General features: G+C 49.2%; 1 protein-coding gene across 1 annotated transcript in view; it reads left to right on the forward strand.

Annotated features, from left to right (window-relative positions):
- pcdh15b (protocadherin-related 15b) overlaps positions 1–24037 on the forward strand; it is a 67801-nt gene that overhangs the window by 22905 nt on the left and 20859 nt on the right. Inside the window, 13 exon segments of the mRNA XM_067245171.1 lie at positions 1441–1647; positions 3014–3148; positions 5821–5970; positions 7396–7589; positions 8973–9105; positions 9550–9629; positions 11315–11408; positions 14896–15024; positions 20684–20989; positions 21730–21919; positions 21922–21953; positions 22571–22618; positions 22621–22689. Of these exon segments, the coding sequence (XP_067101272.1) occupies positions 1441–1647; positions 3014–3148; positions 5821–5970; positions 7396–7589; positions 8973–9105; positions 9550–9629; positions 11315–11408; positions 14896–15024; positions 20684–20989; positions 21730–21919; positions 21922–21953; positions 22571–22618; positions 22621–22689 (1767 nt within the window).

Genomic DNA, 24037 nt, shown 5'->3' on the forward strand with positions numbered 1-24037 from the left:
ACCCTCCATTGGTCACATCTCCCCTTGTCTCTTCCAATTCTCAACACTTCCCCCCTCTTTTCTTTCACTCCCCCTTTCTACACCCCCCCCCCCCCCCACACACACACACACACACCAGTATGAGCTGCAGTAACACACACACACAGGTCTGCAGTAACCCCATTTACCAAACTGCCCCTCGCTGACAGTTATAAAGTATAAGTGCTTACCAGGTGAGAGCTTGTTCTCTCTTCCCATAAGAAATAAGGCACATGCACACCTACACACTTCTACACACACACACAACTACAAAACACACACACACACACCTACAGACACATCCCTAGACTCACACACTCATACACACACTCTGCTCTTCCAATTAGTTAACACTTTGTCACTTGTCGATTATATTTTCTGCTGGCTTCAAATACCTTTGAGAGTAGCTAGACCGTAAAAAAGGTTTTTTGCAGTTGTTAGCCAGGCTAGATCTGTCTCCTCAGAATAGATTCCTTTTTGAGTCCTTCGCTCACCACACCTCCGGCCCACCCAGCTGAACAAATCAAATGATCCTAGCACAGTTGGCTGTATCAAACGACATAGAGGGGTCAACTGGGAAAGGAGCAGATTCTGGTGAAGGCTGGCAACTTGACTAGGTTCATTTCTTACTATGTAAAGTCACACACGCACCTGTTATGCAAAATCCTACCCATACATGTTCCGGTAAACACATGCTTTGTGTACATGCTCTCCCCACTGGCGCGCATGTACACACTCACTCATGCCTTGGAGCATCACACACACTGTTTTGTCACTCGCAGTTTCTAGATAAAGACATTTGTTTGATCACTAGGCACATACTGTTGTTTTATGTGTGAGAGGCACAAACAGACACTCACCACACACACACACACACCCACACCTCCCCCGTCTCTCACTCTGCTATGATCGATAATTGCACGGGCGGTTTTATTATCTTGCATTGACTTGTCTGAGTGCTGATTGGATCAGAACGACTATGGAGGTGAATCAAGCACACGCACACACACAAATACACACACACACACACACACACACACTTAGGTTGTCAGGCTCCTGGGATTCACAGATCTTTACTTCCATGTTGGTAGACAGGAAATAAGCGTCAGTCATGCTCTCCGTGTGTGCTCGAGTGCGACGCTATATTTAGCCGTCCCCAGAGACCTGCTGTGTTCTCGTCTGGGATCTCCTCTGTGGCAGTCCTGACAATACATTTCTGCTGCTTATTTCATGACAACTTCCTTCATTTGTGACTTCCTGTTCCCGGTTCCCTGTCTCCTAGCGAACCAGACCCTGTTTTTGTGTTCTTTGTTCTAGGTCTGCGTTCTGCTCTTTAAAGGAGAACGCTCACCCGGAGCTCATCCATGTCCTGTCACCAGTCGAGACCACGTTCTCTAAGTTCCATGTTCTGTGTTCTGCTAGGCGGAGCAGGATAATGGCCACCCTCTCCCGGCGTTCGCTAACCTGCACATCGAGGTTCTGGACGAGAACAACCAAGCTCCCTACTTCTTGGAGTCCAGTTACCATGGCTACATCACCGAGGCTGCGCCCGTGGGAACCACAGTGTCGACCAATAGCAGCCTGTCCACAGCCCTGAGTATCATCGCCATGGACAACGACATAGAGGAGGTGGGAAATGGCTTTGTGTCATTTAAGGTTAAGTCCTGGCCCTTAGCAGACCAGGAGACCATGTCCCCTTTGGTCTAAGGGTTTGATCTTTGAGCTTGATAAGCAGAAGACCTGGGTTCTGTCCCTGCGGGTTGCACTCCACTGTGATAAGCCCTTGCAGGTCACCTGATCGTCTCATCCAATGACATGTTGTGTTCTGTCTCCCTGTTCTAGCTCACAGCCAATCAACTGCCTGTAGGTAGACACATGCCTGAGTGCTGTGAAATTACCTTGTGTGAAGTTCTCTCAGTCTCTCCTGCTATCTCTTCCTCTCTGTTTCATTTTCTGCCTTTGGAAGTATTCACTATTCTGTTAAATGTTTTATTCGCTGTCAGCTTCACGTCCTGTTGCGAGGTATGTCTTTGATGTGTACCTTCTTTCCTATTTCAGTTTTAAGTGAAATACAACTTTGAGACCATTCTGTTCCTCCACGACTTCCAGCAGTTCAACTAAGAGAGACCTAGGCTATCTGAGGCCTGAACATCTCTAGTACATATCGAGTCTAGATGTATATCCTCCAACACACTTGGTCTACGAGTCTAGATATATATCCTTCAACACACCTGGTCTACGAGTCTAGATATATATCCTCCAACACACCTGGTCTACTAGTCTAGATACTATATCTCCTCCAACACACACCTAGTATTGCTGTAAGCTGAATATCTCCTCCAACAGCTGGTCTCACTGCAGTGTGGCCTTATGGCCTATGGGCACACATGCAGTCAACCAGCTATGGATTTAATGGCTGCCAAAAGGCTCTGTCATTGCTATGATGCAGAGGGTTGCTGCTGGAACCTTTCAGATGGATGTTTGGTCAAGTTAGGAATATTGCTTATATTACAGCACCTATCAGGCGCCATCCATTAAACGTCTCCACGGTTATTAGGATTCTAATTGCTTTTATTTGCTTCGGATTTATTTATGTATCTGGAAGCAGCGGGGTGCCAGTTCAATATCCACTGAAGCTGAATCCACATTATCCCTGCACACACACAAACACACACACTCACACACGCACACATACATTCACACAGTGCTGAGTGCTGGATATTGGTAATGACAGATTTAACAGGCTAGAGAAGAGGACTTGAATGCACTATTTTAGAGTGTGTGTGAGCGAGAGTGTGTGCATGTGTGCTCATTTGACGCTGATCATTTGTGTGTCATCTACACTGTACCTCCATCCTCTTTACTCGAAAGAACCCTTCAATCACTTCGCTAAATCCACCGTGTTAGCCCAGGAAACCAATACACGTCTTCCGGCCTCGAACCGCCTCTGCTACGTGTTCTGGTCCAGTGACACTGCTCTCCTCTGTCCCGGCAGACCAAAGACCCGCGCGTGCTGATGTCTCTGGACAGCTACCAGGCTGTGTTTACCCTCACCGCCTCTGGGATCCATCGCTACCTCACCCTGCTTAAACCCCTGGACCGGGAGCTGCAGCACAGCTACACCTTCACGGTACGAACACACACACACGCACATGCACACCCAGACATGCACACGTAGGTATGTGCACGCATGCACACGCAAGTATCTGTTCTTACACTTACAGACATGCTCGCACGTTATGCACACAGACGTGTGCACACACGCACACGTATTTACACTTGCTGATATGCTTGCCCATTACACACAAACACACACAGATGTACTGGACTCAAACCGGTACACGCACACAAACAGAAGGTGGTACCTACCACAAGCTGGTAGACACGGTCACCCCCAACACCTCTGATAACCATGGCTTCTCTACATCCCAATCCTTTGACTCTTTTCCCACAGCCACAGAATAGAATTCCCTGGGCCGTACATCTCACAGGAAACCCCTAACATCACCTCCAGGCTGGGATATTGCCTACTGCCTTCCTGTCCAGTGTTTCTAATGGTTGGACAGTGTGTGTTCTTATTTAATGAGACAGACTAGTTCCAGACTGGTATTATGTATTAACTGTTCTCTGCCCAAACAGCAAGACTATGGTTGTGGTGTTTCCTATTGAGGAGTGTGTGGCAAACACTGTCTCTCCGAGCACAAACACATACAGAAACATCCACAAACACACACACACTGACACACATTCAGGAGAACAATGGCACTGTGTCCTCCAGAGACACCACTCTGCTTCGCCTTGTTAGGACTACTGGCTGCCTGCCACTGGACCTGGGTTTGATGGAAAGGTGTGTGAGTGTGTGTGTGTGTGTGTGTGTGTGTGTGTGTGTGTGTGTGTGTGTGTGTGGGTGTGAAGAAGGTTGAGAGACAGTGTGTGTGTGTTTGTGTGCGTGTGTGAGTTTGAGTGTGTGTGAATAAGGTAGAGAGACCGTGTGTGTGGTATGTGTGAGTGCGAAAATTGTGTGTGTGTGGTGGCAGGGGCAGGGGGGGGGGTGATAAATTGTGTGCATGTGTCCCTGCTTCTTGTTTTGAATGGGAATGCAGCAACATGTAAGTGAATAGTGTAAAGCCAGTGTTTTCATCCGGTATTGATTGTTTGCCATGTGAGGAAGCAATCAGTGTAAAAGCATTCATCTAGAAATAGAGGCAGATAGAGAGGGAGGATGCAGAGTACAGCAAATACTAGACAGCGGGATCTGTTTCCTAGTGCTTGGAGCTGACAGCCTTCACCATATAAAACATAGAACACAGGGGTAGAATATAGAACTAACTAAGTCCTACATTCTATATTCTGCTAGTGCTGTCTGATCCTGTCCTCCTCCAAACACCAGAGGATGAGATACAGGTGTGAAGATCCAGACACACACAATGAATGCAGAGTGTGAGTGTGTGTGTGTGTGTGTGTGGAAGGGGGGGGTGTACAAAAATTGACAAGTTGTCATGCTGAAAACACAGCATTTGTCCCTGGCACTGCTGATTAAAGCAGTCAAACAGACAGACAGACAGACAGACAGACAGACAGGCAGGCAGGCAGGCAGGCAGGCAGGCAGGCAGGCAGGCAGGCAATCAGTGTTACCATCCTGACTCCACTGGGCATTAAGTGAGTCTATACTCACATCATATTAATGCAACTCCACATCTGTCAGTCTGTTTGTGTGTGTTTGCGTGTGTGTGTGTTTGTCCTAAAGACCTTATAAACCACCTGGGTGCAATGACTCACCATGTTCTAGAACATTAAGTCTTAATATGGGTCTTTCCGATTCCATTCTAATGACTGTTGTGGCCTCCAAAGAGGCAGCCTAAGCTTATCACACAGAGCGCTAAACCACCCACCCACCCACACGCACGCACGCACGTACACACACACACCCACACCCACACACACACTACCCTCCCTCACAGAGAGAGAGAGGAAAAGCTGAACAATGTTCCACAGCAGCACGTGGTCCACGTGTTCGGATCCCGCAGTGCATGCTGGGATCTGTGAACATCCTGTTTTCCTCCCTGTGCGGGCGTGTGGCCCTCCTGCAGTGCCTCCTGCTCCTCTGTTGCTCGGGCCCGTCCCAGACCGCCGCTGTGTTCAGGCTGGGCCCAACTCCAGCCTTCACATCACAGCAGGAACCCATGTTCCTGGTGCCTGGTGCATCTTACATTATGTTAAATATGGAGATTCTGACTACAGCTGTGGGTTCTGTCTGATGTAGACCCAGGACTACAGCTGCAATCTGTAATGTATACCCAGGACTAGAGCTGCTCTATCTAATGTAGACCCAGGACTAGAGCTGCTCTCTAATGTAGACCCAGGACTAGAGCTGCTCTCTAATGTAGACCCAGGACTAGAGCTGCTCTATCTAATGTAGACCCAGGACTAGAGCTGCTATATGTAATGTAGACCCAGGACTAGAGCTGCTCTATCTAATGTCATGGGCTCATTTCCCTCATTGTGGATTCAACGTAGAGTCTCCAGGATTATCAGTTTATTAGCTATCTCAGGACTGGAGCTGGGGGGATTAGAGCACAGCGCTGTGGGGATTATACCATGTGTATCTGTTGTGGATGTGTGTCACCATATGTCCTACTGCAGGGGGTCACTTCTCTGTTTGGGTTAGGGTCACCGGTGTGACCAGGTGTTTCTCTTTCTCTATCTCAATCTCTTTCTCGCTCTCTTCCCTTCTCTCCTCCTTTTCTCTCCCATCTATTTCCTTCTCTCCTCCTCTCATCCCTCTCTCTTGTCCTCCCCCAGATACTGGCGTCTGATGGCGTCCAGCAGAGCGCCCCCGTAACCGTGACGATCACGGTGCTGGACGCCAACGACAACAGCCCCACCTTCACCAATGTCTCCTACAGTGTCCAGATCTACACCGACATGTTGCCGGGGGAAACCGTCCTGCAGGTGAACAAACACCTCATCAATACCTCACTAGCAATACCCCTGCATAGTGCCTATACCAATAGTTTCATAGCTAATCAATTTATATCAATACCATGCTATGTTACTACAACCAATCAGACCTAGAAGTCGCCCCTGGCTCGTCAATAACCCACAAACTCCGTCTAACAACTCCCCATAGAGTCCATGAACAGCTTATTAGTAATCAATACCTAGTCACTGGTTAATCAATACCCCTGACCTTGTAACCCCAGTAAGTGCTTTAGTAACTCCACCATGGATGGATTGTACTGGGCCGGCTGGCCTTGTGTGGAGGTCAATAGACAAGGAGTTATTCCCTGTTGAATCCAAAACATGCTCTCTTTTCTCCCTTTACAATGATCTCTTTCTTTTCTATCGAAAACAAAAACCATAGGTTTCAGTGTTTGCTATTTACAAGATCACAAATCCCTCCATTTAAGTAAATATGTGGACATTTACCGGAGCCCCATTCATATTTTAGACTTGATAGTCACCCCCACGCACACACACACACACACACACACACACACACACACGCCTCCCCCACCACCACCACACTGCCCTCTATTCACATTTCAGAATGTTCTGGATTATTGGATTCACACTGTGTTAAAGTGTAAAAAAAACATATCCCCAAATGTCCCTCATTGTGGATTCAGCCGTGGTGGGTTGATATGGCCACACTCAGACATCTCCTGGGTTATCTGATGTGTTTCCAAATGTATTAACTACGAGACCTGCATCCGCACATCCATTTACTTCCTCCATATAGATAAGCAGGTTTGACATCCTTGTGCTGCGCTTTGGAGATGGATCCTGATGGGAACACACTGATGCTGACAGACACACACACTCGCAAGCTCTAACCTTCACACTCACATACCAACAGAGACGGATACACACTCACACACAGCTCTACCCTTGACACACATATACTACTACATACACACACACACAGCTCAAACCTTATCACAGATGCTGAACACACACACACACACAGCTCAAACCTTAACACAGATACTGAACACACACACACACACACACAGCTCAAACCTTAACACAGATACTGAACACACACACACACACACAGCTCAAACCTTAACACAGATACTGAACACACACACACAGCTCAAACCTTAACACAGATACTGAACACACACACACAGTTCAAACCTTAACACAGACACTGAACACACACACACAGCTCAAACCTTAACACAGATACTGAACACACACACACAGCTTAAACCTTAACACAGATATTGAACACCCACAAACAGTTCAAACCTTAACACAGATACTGAGACACACACACACCCACAGGGAGCTCTAACCTTACGTAACACACAGATACTGAGACACACACACACAGACAGATCTGTAACCTTTGTGCGTGTCGGTCCCCAGCTGTCTGCCAGGGATGCTGACGAGGGGCCCAATGGTCAGGTGACCTACCGGATCCTGGCAGGGGGCCAGGGTCACTTCCTAATCAACGCCAGTTCTGGGGTCATCACCGTAGCGCCCGGGGTCAACACGACGGTCGGGAGGTCCTACGCCCTGACGGTGGAGGCCATGGACAATGGCCCTCAGGCTGAGAGGAGGTCAGAGGAGAAGGGGAGGAGGAGAAGGAGGAGGTTTAGGGAGAGGAGTTATAAGGAGAGGGGGAGGAGGGTAAAGGAGAGGAGGTGAGAGGAGAAGGGGAGGAGAAGGAGGGTACAAGAGAGAAGAGGGAGGAGGAGGGTGAGGAAGGGTAAGGGTCTCTCTCTCCCACTCCATCTCAGCACCTCGCTCTCTGCTAACTCTCTTTCGCTGCCGTCTCTCTCTCTCACTATCCCTTTTTTTCCCCCCACAATCAATCAATGGAGTTCCACAGGCTACCACATTCTGTTCTAGAAATATCTGCAACATTTAGGGCTGATAGGTGAACTCCATGCCCATGCAGCATGCAAAGCTTGTTGAAGTTTTTCACAGTAATTAGCAATGCCATGCCTGACCCCTGTGACCCAATCTTAGCTATGTGCCTCTGTGGGCACTTTATGCCTTCCTGGCTGGCTGGCTAGCTGTCTGGCTGTCTGGGTAACTGACTGGCTGACTGACTGGCTGGCTGACTTGCTGGCTGACTTGCTGGCTGACTGGTTCTGGCTAAATGGCTTGCAGAGTGATCAAACTGGCTGGTTGACTGATATCCAGACAGGCTGACTGACTTGTTCTCTGGCTGTCCACCTGGTTCTCTGGCCGCTGTGGTGTTGAATCGATCCAGCTCAGCAGGCAGGAACAGAGCCTGAGGTAGCGAAGCAGGAAATGGATTGTGTCTGGAGGGAAGCAGTGGGTGATCTGGGCTTTGGTCTGAGGAGGAAAGGAGCAGTGGCACTTTCACGCTGGCTTCCACGGAAAACAAGCGTCAGCCTCACAACAGAGAGTCCCAGAGACCTGAGAGAGAGACGAGGACAAGAAGGGAGCCGTTTGTTTGGTACTCAAGGACGTGACCCAGCCAGATAGAACACTGATGATTAGGGATGTGAACATGGTTCCAATGGCTGAGAGCCAACTGCTTGATGTCTGTCTGACAGACTGGCATGGGGAGAGGAGAGGAAGGCAGGGGAGTGGAGAAGGGCGGAGAGGAGAAGAGAGGAAAAGAGAGAAGCGAGGAGAAGGGAGGATCGGATAGGGTGAAACCAAACCAGGCAGCAGGTGTATAATTGTTTACATGCTCCAGATGGAGCCCACGCATGGACAATAAAGAGAAAATATCGAAAATGGAAACAAATGATCTGCATGAGCCGGAACGAGGGAGGGAGAGAGGGAGGGAGGAGAGCAGGAGAAAGGGTCCGCAGGTAGTCCTCCCGTATGGAGACGTGTGGAGGATGACCGGTCTTCTCTCTCACTCCAACTCCTGTTTCTCCCTTCCTAACCATCGTTTCCCCTCTCCTCCCTCTTCATCCCTCCATCTTCCTCTCCTCCTCCTCCTCCTCCTCCTCCTCCAGGAGCTCCATCACCACCGTCTACATCGAGGTGCTCCCCCCCAACAACCAGAGCCCCCCTCGTTTCCCCAGCCTCTCCTACACCCTGGAGGTCAGCGAGGCCATGAGGGCTGGAGCCACTCTGCTCAACCTGCAGGTAGCACTTATCCACACATCTGCACCATTTGTACTGTAGTCTGTTGCCTCGGATAAAAAGTTCTGCTGTGTGAATAAAGTGTCCAATGTGACTGCATAGTACTATATGACTGCATGACACTGCATGATGCTACACAACACTATACAACTCCGCACAACTCTACACACAGCTCCACTGCTACCCAGTGTGCTCTGCTGTAGTTTCCTGCTTCCTGCTCTGAGGTGGAGGTCACTTCCTGTTTGATCTGACAGGACCGTGTAACAAGTTGACACCACACACCTTTGTAGAGTGGTATGATAAGCGTAGACAAATATGAGATGGGTGTGTGTGTGTCTGCATTTCTGTGTCTAATGCTATGTGTGTGTTTGTGTGCATGCGTGTCTGTGCGTTAATGAATGTGTGTGTGTGTGCATGTGTGTGCGTGTCTGTGTTTGTGTTTGGTAGGCCAACGACCGTGAAGGAGACCCCATCACCTACACCATCCTGAGTGGCGACCCTCACGGAACCTTCCAGCTCAAACAGCAGTAGGTTTGCTCGTTCATTCCACACACGGGTGCCATCCTCGTGGAAAACCTGGAACAGTCGGGATATTGGGAAATCTCAAAAGGCTTGAAAATACATGACCTGTTTTTAAAATTCATTTTTTCCTCTCAGCTTCACTCTGTTTCTCTCTTTTCTCTTAGTTTCTGTGTGTGTGTCACACTGTCACTTTCTGCCACTCTCTTTCAGTCTCTCTCTCTCTCTCTCTCTCTCTCTCTCTCTATCCCTCTCTCTGTCGGTTTCTCTCTCTACGGGATGCACCAGAGGGTAAAAAATGCTGATGAGATCGGCTCTCGTATCTGATAATACATAATTAATAAGAATACGTAATACAAACCAACACAATATAGTGAGGGTTGAAGCAGCCGAGTGAGATTAAACAGAGCCTTGGGAAGTCTTTCTTCAGCTCTGGAAAAATCCCGGTCTTGCTCTGGGTACCTGCTCACTCTTTCTGCTCTCTCTCTCTCTCTCTCTCTCTCTCTCTCTCTCTCTCTCTCTCTCTCTCTCTCTCTCTCTCTCTCTCTCTCTCTCTCTCTCTCTCCCCCTCTCTCTCTCTCTCTCTCTCTCCCTCTCTCTCTCTCTCTTTCTCTCTCTCTCGCCTGCCTCTCCTTTACTTTCTCGCTTCGCTTTCTTTCTCGTTCACTTCTCTCCGTCTCTTCTCTCTCTCTATCACTGTGAATTTAATCAAATTCACCAACACGTGTGTGTGTATGTGACTGTAGAGGAGCTGTTGCTGTGTGGTTGGAGGCTTTATGAATGAGTTCCCTCCGGCTTTGAGGGTTCACTGTGTGTGTGTGTTTGCTCCTCTCATCCACCCCCTGCGGAAACCTCCACACACACACTGCACTCCAGTCAGCCTCACCTGCTCCGTCATAGGCCACTTCAATTTCGGTTTCCCTCTGCCCTCCATCCCCCCCTCTTCCCCTCCCAGCCCCCTCACCTTCTGTTCCCCCCGCCCCCCATCCCCACCTTCCTTCACACAGTCCACCCACCAGGGAGACGGCATGCAGCACCACCGTCAACCATCCGCCTTTTAATGAGCCCGTCCTGTCTGTCGCCCCTCCAGCCTGCGGGGCTGTTGAGGCCGGGGCATGCTGGTGGGGGAGGAGCGGGGAAGGGAGGGGGGAAGGGAGGGGGGAGGGAGGGAGGGAGGGGGGAGGGAGGGAGGGGTTTCCAACCACCCACGCAGCATTTCCATAAATGACCTTAAAATGTGCAATAAATCAAGCTCAGAAAGCTCTTTTGTCGTTTCGTACAAAGAATCCGTCTGCTCCAGCAAGGTAGTGGTTTGGGAACAATCAAACCTGCCACACGGCTGTTCTAATCTAACATCTAAAATGTTCATATGTTGCTGTAGTTAAGACAGATTTCCATTTTTTTCAATAGATCGACATTGTGTGTTGACTGCACATGTCCTTCCCTTTGCTGTGTGTGTGTTTGTGTGCGTGTGTATGTGTGAGAGAGAAGGTATTGTTTATCTCAGTAGGATGTCTATTTGACACCTTAAAAGCCTCAGCAGGGAATAGATTGAGAGCGAGCGAAAGAGAGAGAGAAAGAGAAAGGGAAAAATATTCACAAAGACTGAAGAAGAGAGTTTAGTTAAGTAAACCACTGTCTTCTCCCTGGAGGTGAGGTATTGAGAGGGGCTGTGTGTGTGTGTTCTCCCCAGGACAGGGTTGCTGGTGCTGGGGCAGCCTCTGGACAGGGAGACCCTGGATGGATACACCCTGGTGGTCACAGCCTCAGATGGACATCCACACGGGGTGAGACGACATGCTAGATGTGCATCTGCTCTTCCAGCCATGTATCATGTACCCTCCATCCATCCATCCCTCTATCAACCGACCCTCCATCCATACATCCATTTATCCTTCTACCGAGTCCGTCTTCAGTCATAACTAATCTTGTTTTCAGTTAGTAGACAGTACTTCAACACGACTCCACAAACCTCCCCCTCCCCTGAGTCTAATGAGCCAACCTGTCTTACAGACCTGTGACCATACTGTATGTAACAGGTACACCTCGGGAGCTGTAGTGACCTTTTACGAAATTGACTACCGATGTCTCGCCCATGTTGTCCGACCAGCCAATCAGCCGCTCAGATTAAAGGAGTCCTAATTGGCCACAACGCTTTCAACAGTCTTTATCTGCTTCACCAGAGATGTCATCTCTTTGTCCCTCCGCTATTCCTCCTCTCTGCATCCACCTTCCCTCCTCTCTTCCTCCTGAAAGAGGAGACATTGGTGGTTCTCTCATGAAAGTCTGATGAAGACGGGACTGCAGGAGCGACACTGCTGGAGCCTCCCCTAGCTCTCGCTGTCACTCACCTCTCCTCCTGTCCTCCTCCTCTCTTCTTAATTGTCTCTCTCTCTCCTCTTCTCTTTTCATCCTCCGCTCGTCTCAACTTCCTCCTCCTCCTCTCTCCCTCAGCTCCTTGTCTCGTCCGCTCCTCTCTTACGTCTCCTTTTTTTCCTCCTCTCCTAGTCCGCTCCACCTCCTCGTCGCCGCCTCTCTTCTTCTTCTTCTTCTCCTCGTCTCCCCCCGCTCCTGCCCTCCCCTGTGCCCTTCCTCCCCGCCTCCTCATCCTCATCACATTGCTGAGTAAAGTTTAAACCTGCCTGGTTGGGGAGGGGAGATGATTTAAATACACTGACCTTCCCAAATCAGCAGGGCGTTGTCTGTCCTGGTACAAACAGCCCTGGAGGGGGATGGACTGGGGAGGGAGGGGAGGGGCTGGGGAGGGAGGGAGGGGACGGGCTGGGCCGGCAAGGGAGGGAGGAATGGGGGGAGGAGCTGGGTTGGGGAGGGAGGGAGGGAGGGGAGGGGGGGGGGGAGGGGGGGGGGGTAGAGGCAGGTTTGAGTTTGTGTCTGCTCTGTAGAGCTACCTCCAGAGGAATGTATGTTGGAATGGTGAAGAGGGCTTGGACTGGTTTAAGTGCAGTTTTCTGGGTGTATGTGAAGCCCTCTGCGGCGCTCCTTCTAAAAATAAAATGTTTTGTTTTGTTTTGATTTGATTTGAAGAGTGCTGTTGGCCCCAGAGGCTCCACAGATGTTTAACCTTTGACCTCTCTCTACCTGGTGATGTCACCACTTGCATGAATTGTCTGTGGCTGGGGGGCTGGAAGAACTAGACACACTCACACAAACACACACTGAACACTGCACACCAGTCAAATCTGAGCACACTGCTTAAAAAAACCGACTTCACATCAAATTTCTCCACTTGTTCATACAAAGGAGGTATGATTTTTTTTACATCCAAACAGCAGCTGCAAAACAACATCCAAGCAAAAAAAATATCTATATTACAAACTGTGTCCCACCACTTTTTTATAGTGTTAATCTCTATCTCCATCTAGAAACTCAGGGCATCTATCATCTATCATTCAGGGCAGAGATCTTAACAGTCTAACAGGTAATTCTTCCATCCGAGCAGACCTGATGTGTTGCTTTCAACTCCCTAGTGGTTCATTGTCACTGTCATCGCTGTGACTGTGCAAATGTTTAAAACCGTGTTCTATATTTTGTTAACAAGGCCTGCTTATCTCAAACATGCTTGTAGTCAAATGCACACGATCATACACACACACACACACACACAGGGCTGAAACATAGTTGTATTATTTCAACCTTAGTTCCTATTTTCCTGAACTTTGTCATTCCTATGTGTGTGTGGGGGGGGGGGGGGGGAAGAGAAGGAGAAAGAGAGAGGGGGGGAGAGAAAGAGAGAGAGGGCAAGAGGTGCTTTGATCTACCCTCAAAGCTAACTGCTCCTCTGTGGAGAACCTGAAGGATGTCATACAAGGAGGGAAGATATATAAACGAGAGAGAGAGACAGAGAGAGACTGAGAGAGAGAGAGAGACCTGCAGCACAGCACACCCTGAGGGAGGGATGAATATACACGAGATGGATGAGTGGATGGACAGACAGATCACCTCTCCCCCTCTCTTATTGTCTCTCTCACACTGTTTCTCTCCTTCCTTTCCTTTCTCTCACTGTCTCTTACCTTCTCTCTCTCTCTCTCTCTCTCTCTCTCTCTCTCTCTCTCTCTTCCCCTCTCTCTCTCTCTCTCTCTCTCTCTCTCTCTTACTCTCCATTTCTCTCACCCATTGACATTTCTAGTCTGTTCCAGGGGAAGGGAGACATGTTTTTTTGTCTCTCATTCCTCATACACAACACAGCCTCATTAATCAGCCTCAGTCGGACAGCCTTGGCTCTTATTAAACAAACTGCTCTCACAGCGCTGGCTCCAGAACTGCCTAATTGGCTTTTTTCGAACAGAATTCATCATAGCAGCGGGAGAGGGAGAGGGAGAAGGAGAGGGAGAGGGAGAGACATAAAGAGGTAGATAGGTTGGTCAACAGACAAACAGACAGACAGAGAGAGAGAGAGCGAAAGAAAGAAAAAGAAAGAAACCGGTCGGTCGACTGATAGAGAGAGGGAGAGAAAGAGAGAGAGAGAACCCAGCCAGTTGCCGCTCAGAGGTGGGTTGAGCTTGCTGCCAGTAACACTGACGTTGTGAGCTTGCTTTCTGGTGGCACCTTCACTTCACTTTACATATATGTGTAATAATGTCATGTGATTTTGTTTGTTTGCGAGCTTGATCCAACATGCACACATACAAGACAAGCGCACAGGCAAAGATTTACACACACACACACACTTCCTGTCTCTAATGGCATGTCAGGGTCTTGATGTGATATCAAACAAAAAAATCTAATTTGGCAGGCCGAGAAATATTTTTCTGTTTATCTGATATGAAAGTGTAAATATTTCATCATGATTGCGAGAGCCATTCCAGTGAATCAGGAGTAAATGGCTGTGTGTCTGACAGCTTTTACTACCTTGCATAGGTTCAGATGACTCAGTTTGATGAAAGGCTTTAGGAACCACATGAATGAATTGCATTATTTCTTTACCGCTCATGGCCATGCAGTCAAAGATAAACGTTTTCATTGTGGACCAAAAATAAACCCTCTTAACATGTCTAGACCTTCTCTTGTTGTTTGTTTGCAATGTAAACAGAATCCTTTGGTCCACTCCACGAACCCTCCCCCCCTGCCTAAACTTCCTACTACCTCTCTCCCTTCCTCGCTACATACTTCCCTCCCTCCTTCAACTCCTCCCTCCCTCCATTCCTTTCCTCCTCCCTAGAGTCCCCACTCCCCCTTCCCTCCCTTTTTCCCTCCCTTCCTAGATTTATCTCTCCGTCTCTCTGACGACCTGTTTGTGTTCCTGTCCCGCCCCAGACCTCCACGGCGACAGTGACCATCGTGGTGACGGACGTCAACGACAACGATCCTGCGTTCGACCCGCTGCTGCCCCTGAACCTCACGGTCCAGGAGGAAGAGGCTGGAGCCTTCGTGGGCCGAGTCCAGGTCAGTCTGCTGCCGCTGTCGCACCACACCCACCACAGAACCCATCTAGAACCTTCCACAGAAGCCTCCACAGAAGCCATCTCGAACCGGACCGGAGGGACCTGGAAAAGGAGTGAGGCTCGCGGAACCTCGACAAGAGCAGTCCGCGGAACCTTTAGAAAGCATGTATGGCTTCTGTGAAGCCTCTAGAGAACATCTAAGGTGATGTGGGACAATGGAACAAGTCCTTTCAGAGGAGCTTTGCGAGAACAGCTAAGGAACCATTAGAGAACAACCCACTGTAAGAGACCACTAGAGAACAGCTAAGGTACCGAGGAGCCACAAGAGAACCTATCCATTATCAGGAATCTACAGAGAACACGTGTATATCTTGTCATCCTCAGAGGTTCACAAGCATGTTTTCCCAGAGCAGAAGAACTCTGAAGAGCAGCCAGTGCATGGCCACACGCACTCTGTTACATGTTGCTTGTTTACACCGATGGCTGCATGTCCCTCTCTCTCACACACACATACACACACACCGGGATGCACATTAGCTAATTGTACTCAGCCTCCCACAGGGACATGTGTGTGTGTGTGTATACAAGAGTGTGTGTTTGTTTGAGAGTTGGAAGGCGGAGTGCCAACGGCCTGATCCTCCGCTCGTCCTACGGATCCCCCCGTCGCCCAGCATGTGCCCATCTGCCAATAGCCCTGCAAGGGGTATACAGGCCTGGTCTGATACCACCCCCCTCCCTCCAACCAACACCACCTCCCTTCTCCCCAGCGGGCTCCCTGCCCGCTCCACTGTTGATCATTTTCCAATTAAATGAATGTAATTTAAATAATTTGTCACCTTCAGGGACGTCCCTATAATGAGCAGCTTTGTAGAGCACTGTTGGCTTCCGTCGACGGAGAGTATAATGAGCACTGTGGATTACCATCGTCATGGGACAGGAAGAGGAGGAGAGGAAGAGGAGGATGAAACGGAGGAAGACAGTGGAGGGGGGCACCAGGGGGGCGAGACTGCTGGAGGGTATCCGTTAGACGACGGTCTGTTTGTTTTGCCGAAGTGAACGGGCCACCTGCTTTGCATCTCATTTAGGTGTGTTTGTTTACCTGCTGGGGGAGCGGCCAGAGGGGCTGGGACTGAAGCCACCCTGACTGGTGTGGGAGTGAAGGCAGGGGGGGGGGGTATTGACAGGTGCTGGGGCCATCTGTGTTCTTCCACAGCATTTACAGTTTTTCACAATTGCTAACACACATTCTTGAAACAGTCACCCATTTTCTCAAAACTGTAAACACAAAACCTCATCTTCAAGCACTATTTACAAAACCTCTGAATCCTCTTGCAAAATGAAACTTTCGCCTCAAAACAGATTTACCTGTGCTCAAAATCAAACACTGCTCTCAAATCATAAACAAAGTGATCAAAATGATATACACTATCAAGCAGTCAGTAAAAAAATTTATAACACATTGTTCAAAACATATAGTCCTCAAGGAGAAGTACATTTTTACGTAATCTCAAAACTAATTTCATATTTATCCTGGCTTATATTGGTTGTGTCACATCATTTGAAACAAGTTACAGTTTTTCTTGATTGCTAACACACAAAAATGGTATGTGTAAGCCATCCCCACAAAACCATTTTGCCAAATCCCAGCATAAAGACCATGTACCCCAATCTTTAAACACAATTTACCATTTTTGACACATTTCTCAGGTTCATTCACACTTCTTTGCAAAAGTCTAAACACATCTCTTACTTTAAGACACAATTATCACCATTATGTCATTCAGAAAACACTGCCATTTGATAAGTAAACCCAAAACAGCGCAATTCAAACACCCTTAACAACCAATTATCCATGTGTAAGCACTAACAAATGAGATCCATGCCACACTATGACAGAAATCCCTATGACAGAACAACCTTCTCCAAGCCATGGAAGAAGTTTGTGGGGACATTGCTCTTGAGTCTTGTCAGGGATGGCTCAGGCATTCAGGGGCATTTTCCCTCCTGTTTGGCTAGAGAAAACATTGCCTGTGATGTTGAGGAAAATCTTTGGCCTGACCCTGGTCAGAGATAGGATGCTGACCCACAATGAACAGTACTGTACTCAAGCTCTGTTACCCAGGTAAAAATTATTTGTTTATGTCCTTGTTTTCTTAGCCTTTGTTCCCCAAATTACAATTTACAGCAATACATTTGTGTTGTTGACTAACAGTACTACTATTTGTATACTGTGACCACTACAGTAACAAGAGCTCAAAATGCAATTGCTGTATAATGTAAATAGAAAATAAACAGCCTGTAAGAAGGACAATTGCAGTAATTGTGAGTTTTATGATTTACATCATGTCAAACTCATGAGGTGGAACATATCTAGAATTCAGGGACACGTTATAGTCAATGGTTCTTGAAAACCTTTTTATAATAGTGTTTTCAATTCCTCCCAGCAGTGTCTAAAGGGTATTCAGAAGGTTGAATTTATTTGAGGGCTTTGTGTGTATTTTGAATGCAAAGTTAGGTTTATACGACAGATAATATGGTTTTGACTACAGTGTTTGATTTTGGGTCAAAAGTCAAGGGTTTGGCCAAAACAATGTAAGTATGAAGATGTGTGTTTAGAGTTTGGAGAAAACACAGTACACATTCAAAAAATGTGTCTTAGCAATTGAGGAAAACTGTAAATCAATTTTGAGTGGTTGTGTTTTGTCAATGACATGTTTTCTCTATTTGTATTTGATTGTTGCCATTTGTGTTTACCAGTATGGATGACATGTGCATTAGAGTGCAGAATGTGTTTTGAGAATGAGAATGTGTTCAGAGCGTTGCTGAAAAGTCTAAGTGAGATCTGCAAATTGTGTTTTACCATGTGAAATGGTTTAAGGTATTGACAACAGACTGCACAATTAGCTACATGAGTTCAGGCAACTGAGAACTTTGTTCAGCCAATGGGTTTTAGTGTTTTAGCAATTGAGAACAACTGTAGTAGGTAGGAGAGGGTACAGCTCAGTGGTTAGAGCACTTGACTCACTTCAACCCCCCCATCCCTCCTCCCCCCATACCAAATGTTGCTTTGGATAAGAGCTAAATGAATACATTATCATGCCACCCCGTCTGCCATGCTTGTCTGTTACCGTTCCAAAATATCGAAAATGTCAATACAATGATGTGTCAGAAGCATGCAGAACACCACTATCATCAGACACAAAGCAGCTTTCAGTTGTGACCGTGCTGCCAGGGTCAGGCACGGCCCTCTGGTCCGACCTTGGACTGCTCCCTAGCGAGGAGTCTTGGACACGTTCCAAACCTAAATATAGGCTGTTAGCTCCCTGCGGTTAGCAGGGGCTCTGGACGCATTCCAAACACGCCCGACACAGCACTAACAAGCATAGACGGAAGTGTTGCCACGGCATCCGAACATCCATCTGACGTAAACACCTTGTTGAGTTTTGTGTTACTCCGTAAACTATCTAGAACAGTTTGTTAGTGGGGGAATGACAGCACCCATGTGTGTGTGTGTGTGTGTGTGTTATTACACTGGCAAGAGGCTTATCCATTTGGCTAGCAGATTGTCATGCCAACAGCCAACACTGGCTTGCAGACCAGGAAGTGATGACTGGGACTGAGTGCTTGAGGAGAAGTGAAGACTCACACACACCCCACATTCTGAGATAGGACTATCAGCAGCCATCACTTTGTGACAGAGAGAGACGACATCTTACTGGGCCTTACTGAGTAAACGTTAATGCTTGTTGACATCCGAGTCTTTACTCCGGTGCCGCTGTTGGAAATGAGAAGAGCGAGAAGAAAACAGTCCTATTACTGTCCCTGCCACAGCACGGTGTGTAGCATTCTGGTCTGGTACAGTAAGAGAGAGAGAGAGAGAGAGAGAGAGACAGAGAGAGAGAGAGAGAGAGAGAGAGAGAGAGAGAGAAATAATATAGGGTTATCTCTCTCTCCCTCCCTCTTTCTCCAGAGTTAATGAAGTTGTGCTGGGTCTGTTTGAAGATGAATGTTTTCATTAGCACGCTAGCTTCAGCTGGCTGATAACAACGACTTGATCTCCATCCAAGGCCACGTTGGTAAAGATCCTCCTTGTGTCTCCCACTCCTGAGTGATATCCTTCCTTCAGAGCCCAGGCCAAGCCAGATGCTGCTTCGTCGCCCTGTCGACGACTCCGAGGACGATGAAAAGAGAGCTGTGTGTGTGAAGCTGGGGCGGGGGGGGGGGGAGAGAGGGGGGGGGGGGTTGATATCCACTTTTGAAACCTTGATGTATCTGTCAGAGTGAAAGCAATCCCTGTTTATATTTAAATAGCAAACGGGAGCCTCTTTTTTTTCTTTCTTCTAATTCGATTCAAAAGTCTTGCAATTACACATCTCAAAGAGACCTTCATTCCGCCGGCAGAAAGAAGCCTTTTCTTCCTCGACTCGGTGCTTTTAACACCAGCCAGGAAAAGAAGCCTTTTGTATCCAATCTTATTTTACAGCAGCCCGTGCTAATCTGCACTGTCTCTCTTTCACTAGAAGGAGGATGATTAAATATCCTCCTCTCACGGCTCTCACGGATAAGAGCCGTGAGAGATGGAGCCATCGCTTTCTCAGCAGGTCTGTGGTCTCGTCTGTCTGAAGGGGCACTTTTGTATGGTACAGCTGTGGTTGTCCCGGATCGAGGTGTGGTTCGCTTGGTGGAGGTGTGGTTCTTCATGGTACAAGCTGTGGTCCTCCAATGTAGAGGGGTGGTTCTCCCCAGTGGACGCGAGGCTCTCCGTGTCCAAAGGGTGGTTCTCCGGGGCGGAGGCGTGGTTCTCAGAGCTAGAAGCGGTGTTCTCGAGGGTTGAACACGGGGGACTCTGTGGCCCCTGCCCTCTCCTCCATACACTGACAGGGGGCCCCATCTCATTCATTTCCAGAGAGAGAGTGAGGGAGAAGTAGAAAGAGAAAGAGAGAGTGAGGGAGATGGGAGAACAGGTCAAATCATCCCGTTACCACGTTGCAGGTTACTAATCCGTCTCGCGTGATTAGTAACCGTGATTAGTGATCACGTGACCTTGGCGTATCGCGCAAAACCAATCGCAGAGGAGCATAGGGGGCTGACCAGGCTGCAGGTGAAACACTTCCATCCTCCAAGTGAAGCGATGCTCACCACTCACCTGGAGCCCCTCCGCCCCTCTCTCTCTCTCTCTCTCTCCCTCCGTCCTCCCTCCCTCCCTCCACCTCATCCTCCTCCCTCTCTACATCCTCCTTCTTCTCTCCGTCCCACTACCAGTCTCCCGCTGCACCTGGTTTGATCTGGGCATGGAGGAGGTGGGGGAGGTGGGGAAGGTGGGGGAGGTGGAGGACAAACACACTGTAACCTCATCCCCATGCTCATCATGCATGTCGGCCATGCTTCTGGATTCACGGTTGCAGCTGCAACACTGTGTACCCACAAGGCTGTCAGCATGTGATCTGTATGCCGGCTAGGCCTTCTGTTCAAACAGCTGTAGGAGCGTGTGTGTGTGTGTGTCTGTGTGAGTGTGAGTGAAAGAAAGTTAATATGGGTCCGTGTGTGAGAGAAAGAGAGAGAAGAGAGAGCGAAAGGCAGAGTGAAAGAGAACACCCATTCCACTCCCTTGCTACCACACGCATATTCACATTTCTCTGTGTGTGTGTGTGTGTGTCCAGGCTACGGACCCAGACGCCGGTGTGAGTGGTCAGGTCCACTACAGCCTCCTGAACCACCAGCAGCTGTTCAGGATCTCCTCCAACGGTTCCATCTTTACCTCCCTCCCTCTGGACCGCGAGACCAAGGGACAGTACTTCCTGGTGGTGGAGGCGTCGGACGGGGCGGTCAACCCCCGCAAGACCCGCCTCACGCTGTCCGTCGTCGTTAGCGACGTGGATGACAACAGCCCGGTGTTCTCCCAGCCCTCATACAACGTTACCCTGGCAGAGAACAGCCCCAAGAATACTGTCATACTGCAGCTCCGAGTGAGTGTCTGTGTGTATGTGTGTGTGCATGATCGTATGTTTTTGTGTTGGTAGTGATTGTGGATATGTTTGAGTGTGTTGATAAACACACAATTATGTGTGATTGTGTTAGCATACTGTTGTGTGTGTGTGTGTGTGTGTGCAGTCCAGTCCCTTGTGGGTCCAATCAGAGCTGTGCTGAAGCTGAATGATTGACAGCTTCTGGGACGATTTAGTCCGCAAGCTGGTGTTCTCCTGTAGAAGCTATCATCACCATAGCCCCCTGCTGCTCTCTCTCTCTCTCTCTCTCTCTCTCTCTCTCTCTCTCTCTCTCTCTCGCTCGCTCTCTCTCGCTCTCTCTCTCACACACTAACACACACACACACACACCGCAGGCCTGCAGACAGGCTGTATTTGGGTCAGATTAAGGGGCTCAGACAGCTGGGGTGAACGCAGCAGGGGAGAGACAGTGACTGTGAAGGTATTCCTGTCACACACCGACTCACCTCAGTACGCACGCACGCATACACACACACGCACGCATATACTTAGACACACAAGTACACACAGATATAGACACTCGGACATATTTGGGGTTCATGCTTCTCACCCATATCTCATTCTGTCCTCCCCAATCCACTCCTATCCTCTCGTGTCCCCCATGTTCCCCTCTCCTTTTTCCTCCTCCCCTCTCCCTTCTCCCCTCTCCTCTCCTTTCCCCCTCCCCTCTCCTCCCCTGCCCTCTCCCTCTCCCCCTCCAGGCTGTCGATCCAGACCTCCGCTCCAACATCACCTACCGTATCCGCACGGTGGAGGCCCGGCAGCTGTTCTCCGTGCAGCCCTCCTCAGGGGAGCTGTCGGTGTTGCAGAGCCTGGACTTCGAGGCCCTGGCCGCCCCCAACGCCTCCTACAGCTTCCTGGTGGAGGCCGTGGACCTGGGGGGCAGCATGCCCGCAGCTTGGCCACCGTCACCGTCAAGATCATGGTAGGACCGGCCCGGAGCTGGGATGGGAGGGAGAGGAGGGGAGGGAGGGAGGGAGGGAGGGAGGGAGGGAGGGAGGGAGGAGGGAGGGAGGGGAGGGAGGGGAGGGAGGGAGGGAGGGAGGGAGGGAGGGAGGGAGGGAGGGAGGGCGTTCAGGACTGATAGGCTGGCTGAGAGGGCCAGGGACATGCAGACATTAAGACGTTGTTTGACCAATTACCCTCCAATTTTTTCAGGGCCCCTCATGTGTAAGTAGAGTACAGCCCAGTGTGTCTTAACCCGCCAGCCAGCCGGCAGGGCTGCAGGGTCCTAGTGCTGCCCCGGATGTCCAATTGAGTATGTGCCGCTGTGCTTTACGGCTCTGATCACTGCTAATGGGAGCTCTCTGGTCCACCTGACAGCTGCTAATACAGGGAGGGAGAGGGGGGAAGGAGAGAGAGAGGGAGAGTGACAGATAGAGGAAGCCAGAGAGAGATGGAGAGTGCGAGGGAGATGTGAGTGGAGAGAGGGGCAAGGCAGAGAAAGATAGAGGATGCATCTCATTAATCTGTCTTCACACCCGCACACATGCTCTAGCTAATTGTCTGTACTGTCTCTGTACATGTGTGTGTTCTCTCCAGGACATGAATGACTACTCTCCAGTCTTCAGCCAGCCATTGTACCCGGGGCATGGTGGCCCCCAAACGCTGTCAAGGGAACCATCGTTGCCATAGTGACCGCCAAAGACCTGGACCCTCCGGTAGGTACCTGCTTCTCATCCTGACCTCGGCCAATGAAGGGGCAGCTGATGTCAGCCCTGGCTCCTGGGATTGGTTGCCTGTAAAGAATGTGGCCTTTGAGCTATTGCTGATTGGCTCAGTGCGGAAAGATTTGATTGGCTGAAAAGCTGATGAGACGGTGTGTGGCTGGATAGGAAACTCATGCGATGGTTTGATTTGAAAACACATTTCACACCCAAACGTATTTATGTATGCTATTTCCATTCGCTTTGTATGGATGTGTGTGTGCGTGTGTGTGTGTGTGTGTGAGAGAGATATCATTCCCTCTGGGCCTGTATAAGGAGCATCGCTGTAACCAGCAAGACGTCGTAAGGCATGAAATATAATCATCGTCGCGGCAACAAGCTGCTGAACACAGGGAAGAATCACATTTTCGATCACTCACTCTCTCTCTCTCCAAACACACACACACACACCACCCGCACTTCCAAACACTCTGCACACACAAACATAAGCACTCTCACACGCATGCCGACACACACCCTAACACAAACACTAAAACCACACGCACAAACAACACACAGACACACATTAACATACCGCACACACAATGTGCGGTATGTTAACATTGACAAACACACGGCGCATGCACACACACACTCGCACACACACACAGACCCCCCCCCCCCCACACACACACACACAAACACACACACTTCCCTGAGAGCTCAGTGCCCAGTGGTGTGCACCTGAGTTTGTCCCCTCCCTGTCCTGAAGGTACTGATGAGTGATAGGAGCTGGGAGGAGGTGAGCGAGCTAGAGGCTGTTCAGGCTGCAGCAGGTGTCCTTCACCCGTGTTGTCATGACACTGACAGTGGTGGATTAACACCCAGATTAGCTTCAGCATCGTCACCCCTCGCGAGGCCCCTGTCTCTCTCTCTCTCTCTCTCTCTCTCTCTCTCTCTCTCTCTCTCTCTCTCTCTCTCTCTCTCTCTCTCTCTCTCTGTCTCTCTCTCTCTCTCTCTCTCTCTCTCTCTCTCTCTGTCTCTCTCTGTCTCTGTCTCTCTCTCTCTCTCTCTCTCTCTCTCTCTCTCTCTCTCTCTGTCTCTGTCTCTGTCTCTCTCTCTCTGTCTCTCTCTCTTTCTCTCTGCACCCTCACCTATCTGATCAGATTATTTCCGCCACTAAGGATTTTGGTATGCGTGTAAAATGCTTTCTGTGTGTGCGAGGAGATGCCTTTGTGTGAGTGTGTGTGTGTGTGAGTGTGTGTGTGTGTGAGTGTGTGTTTGCGTCATTCATAATTTCCCTCCCAGCAGCATGTTTGTTGTTACTCTCTGTCATCCTGCCCCTGACCACCCACACAACGCA

The sequence above is a fragment of the Osmerus mordax genome, chromosome 10 (genome assembly GCF_038355195.1).
Source record: "Osmerus mordax isolate fOsmMor3 chromosome 10, fOsmMor3.pri, whole genome shotgun sequence".
NCBI classification, from domain to species: Eukaryota; Metazoa; Chordata; class Actinopteri; order Osmeriformes; family Osmeridae; genus Osmerus; species Osmerus mordax.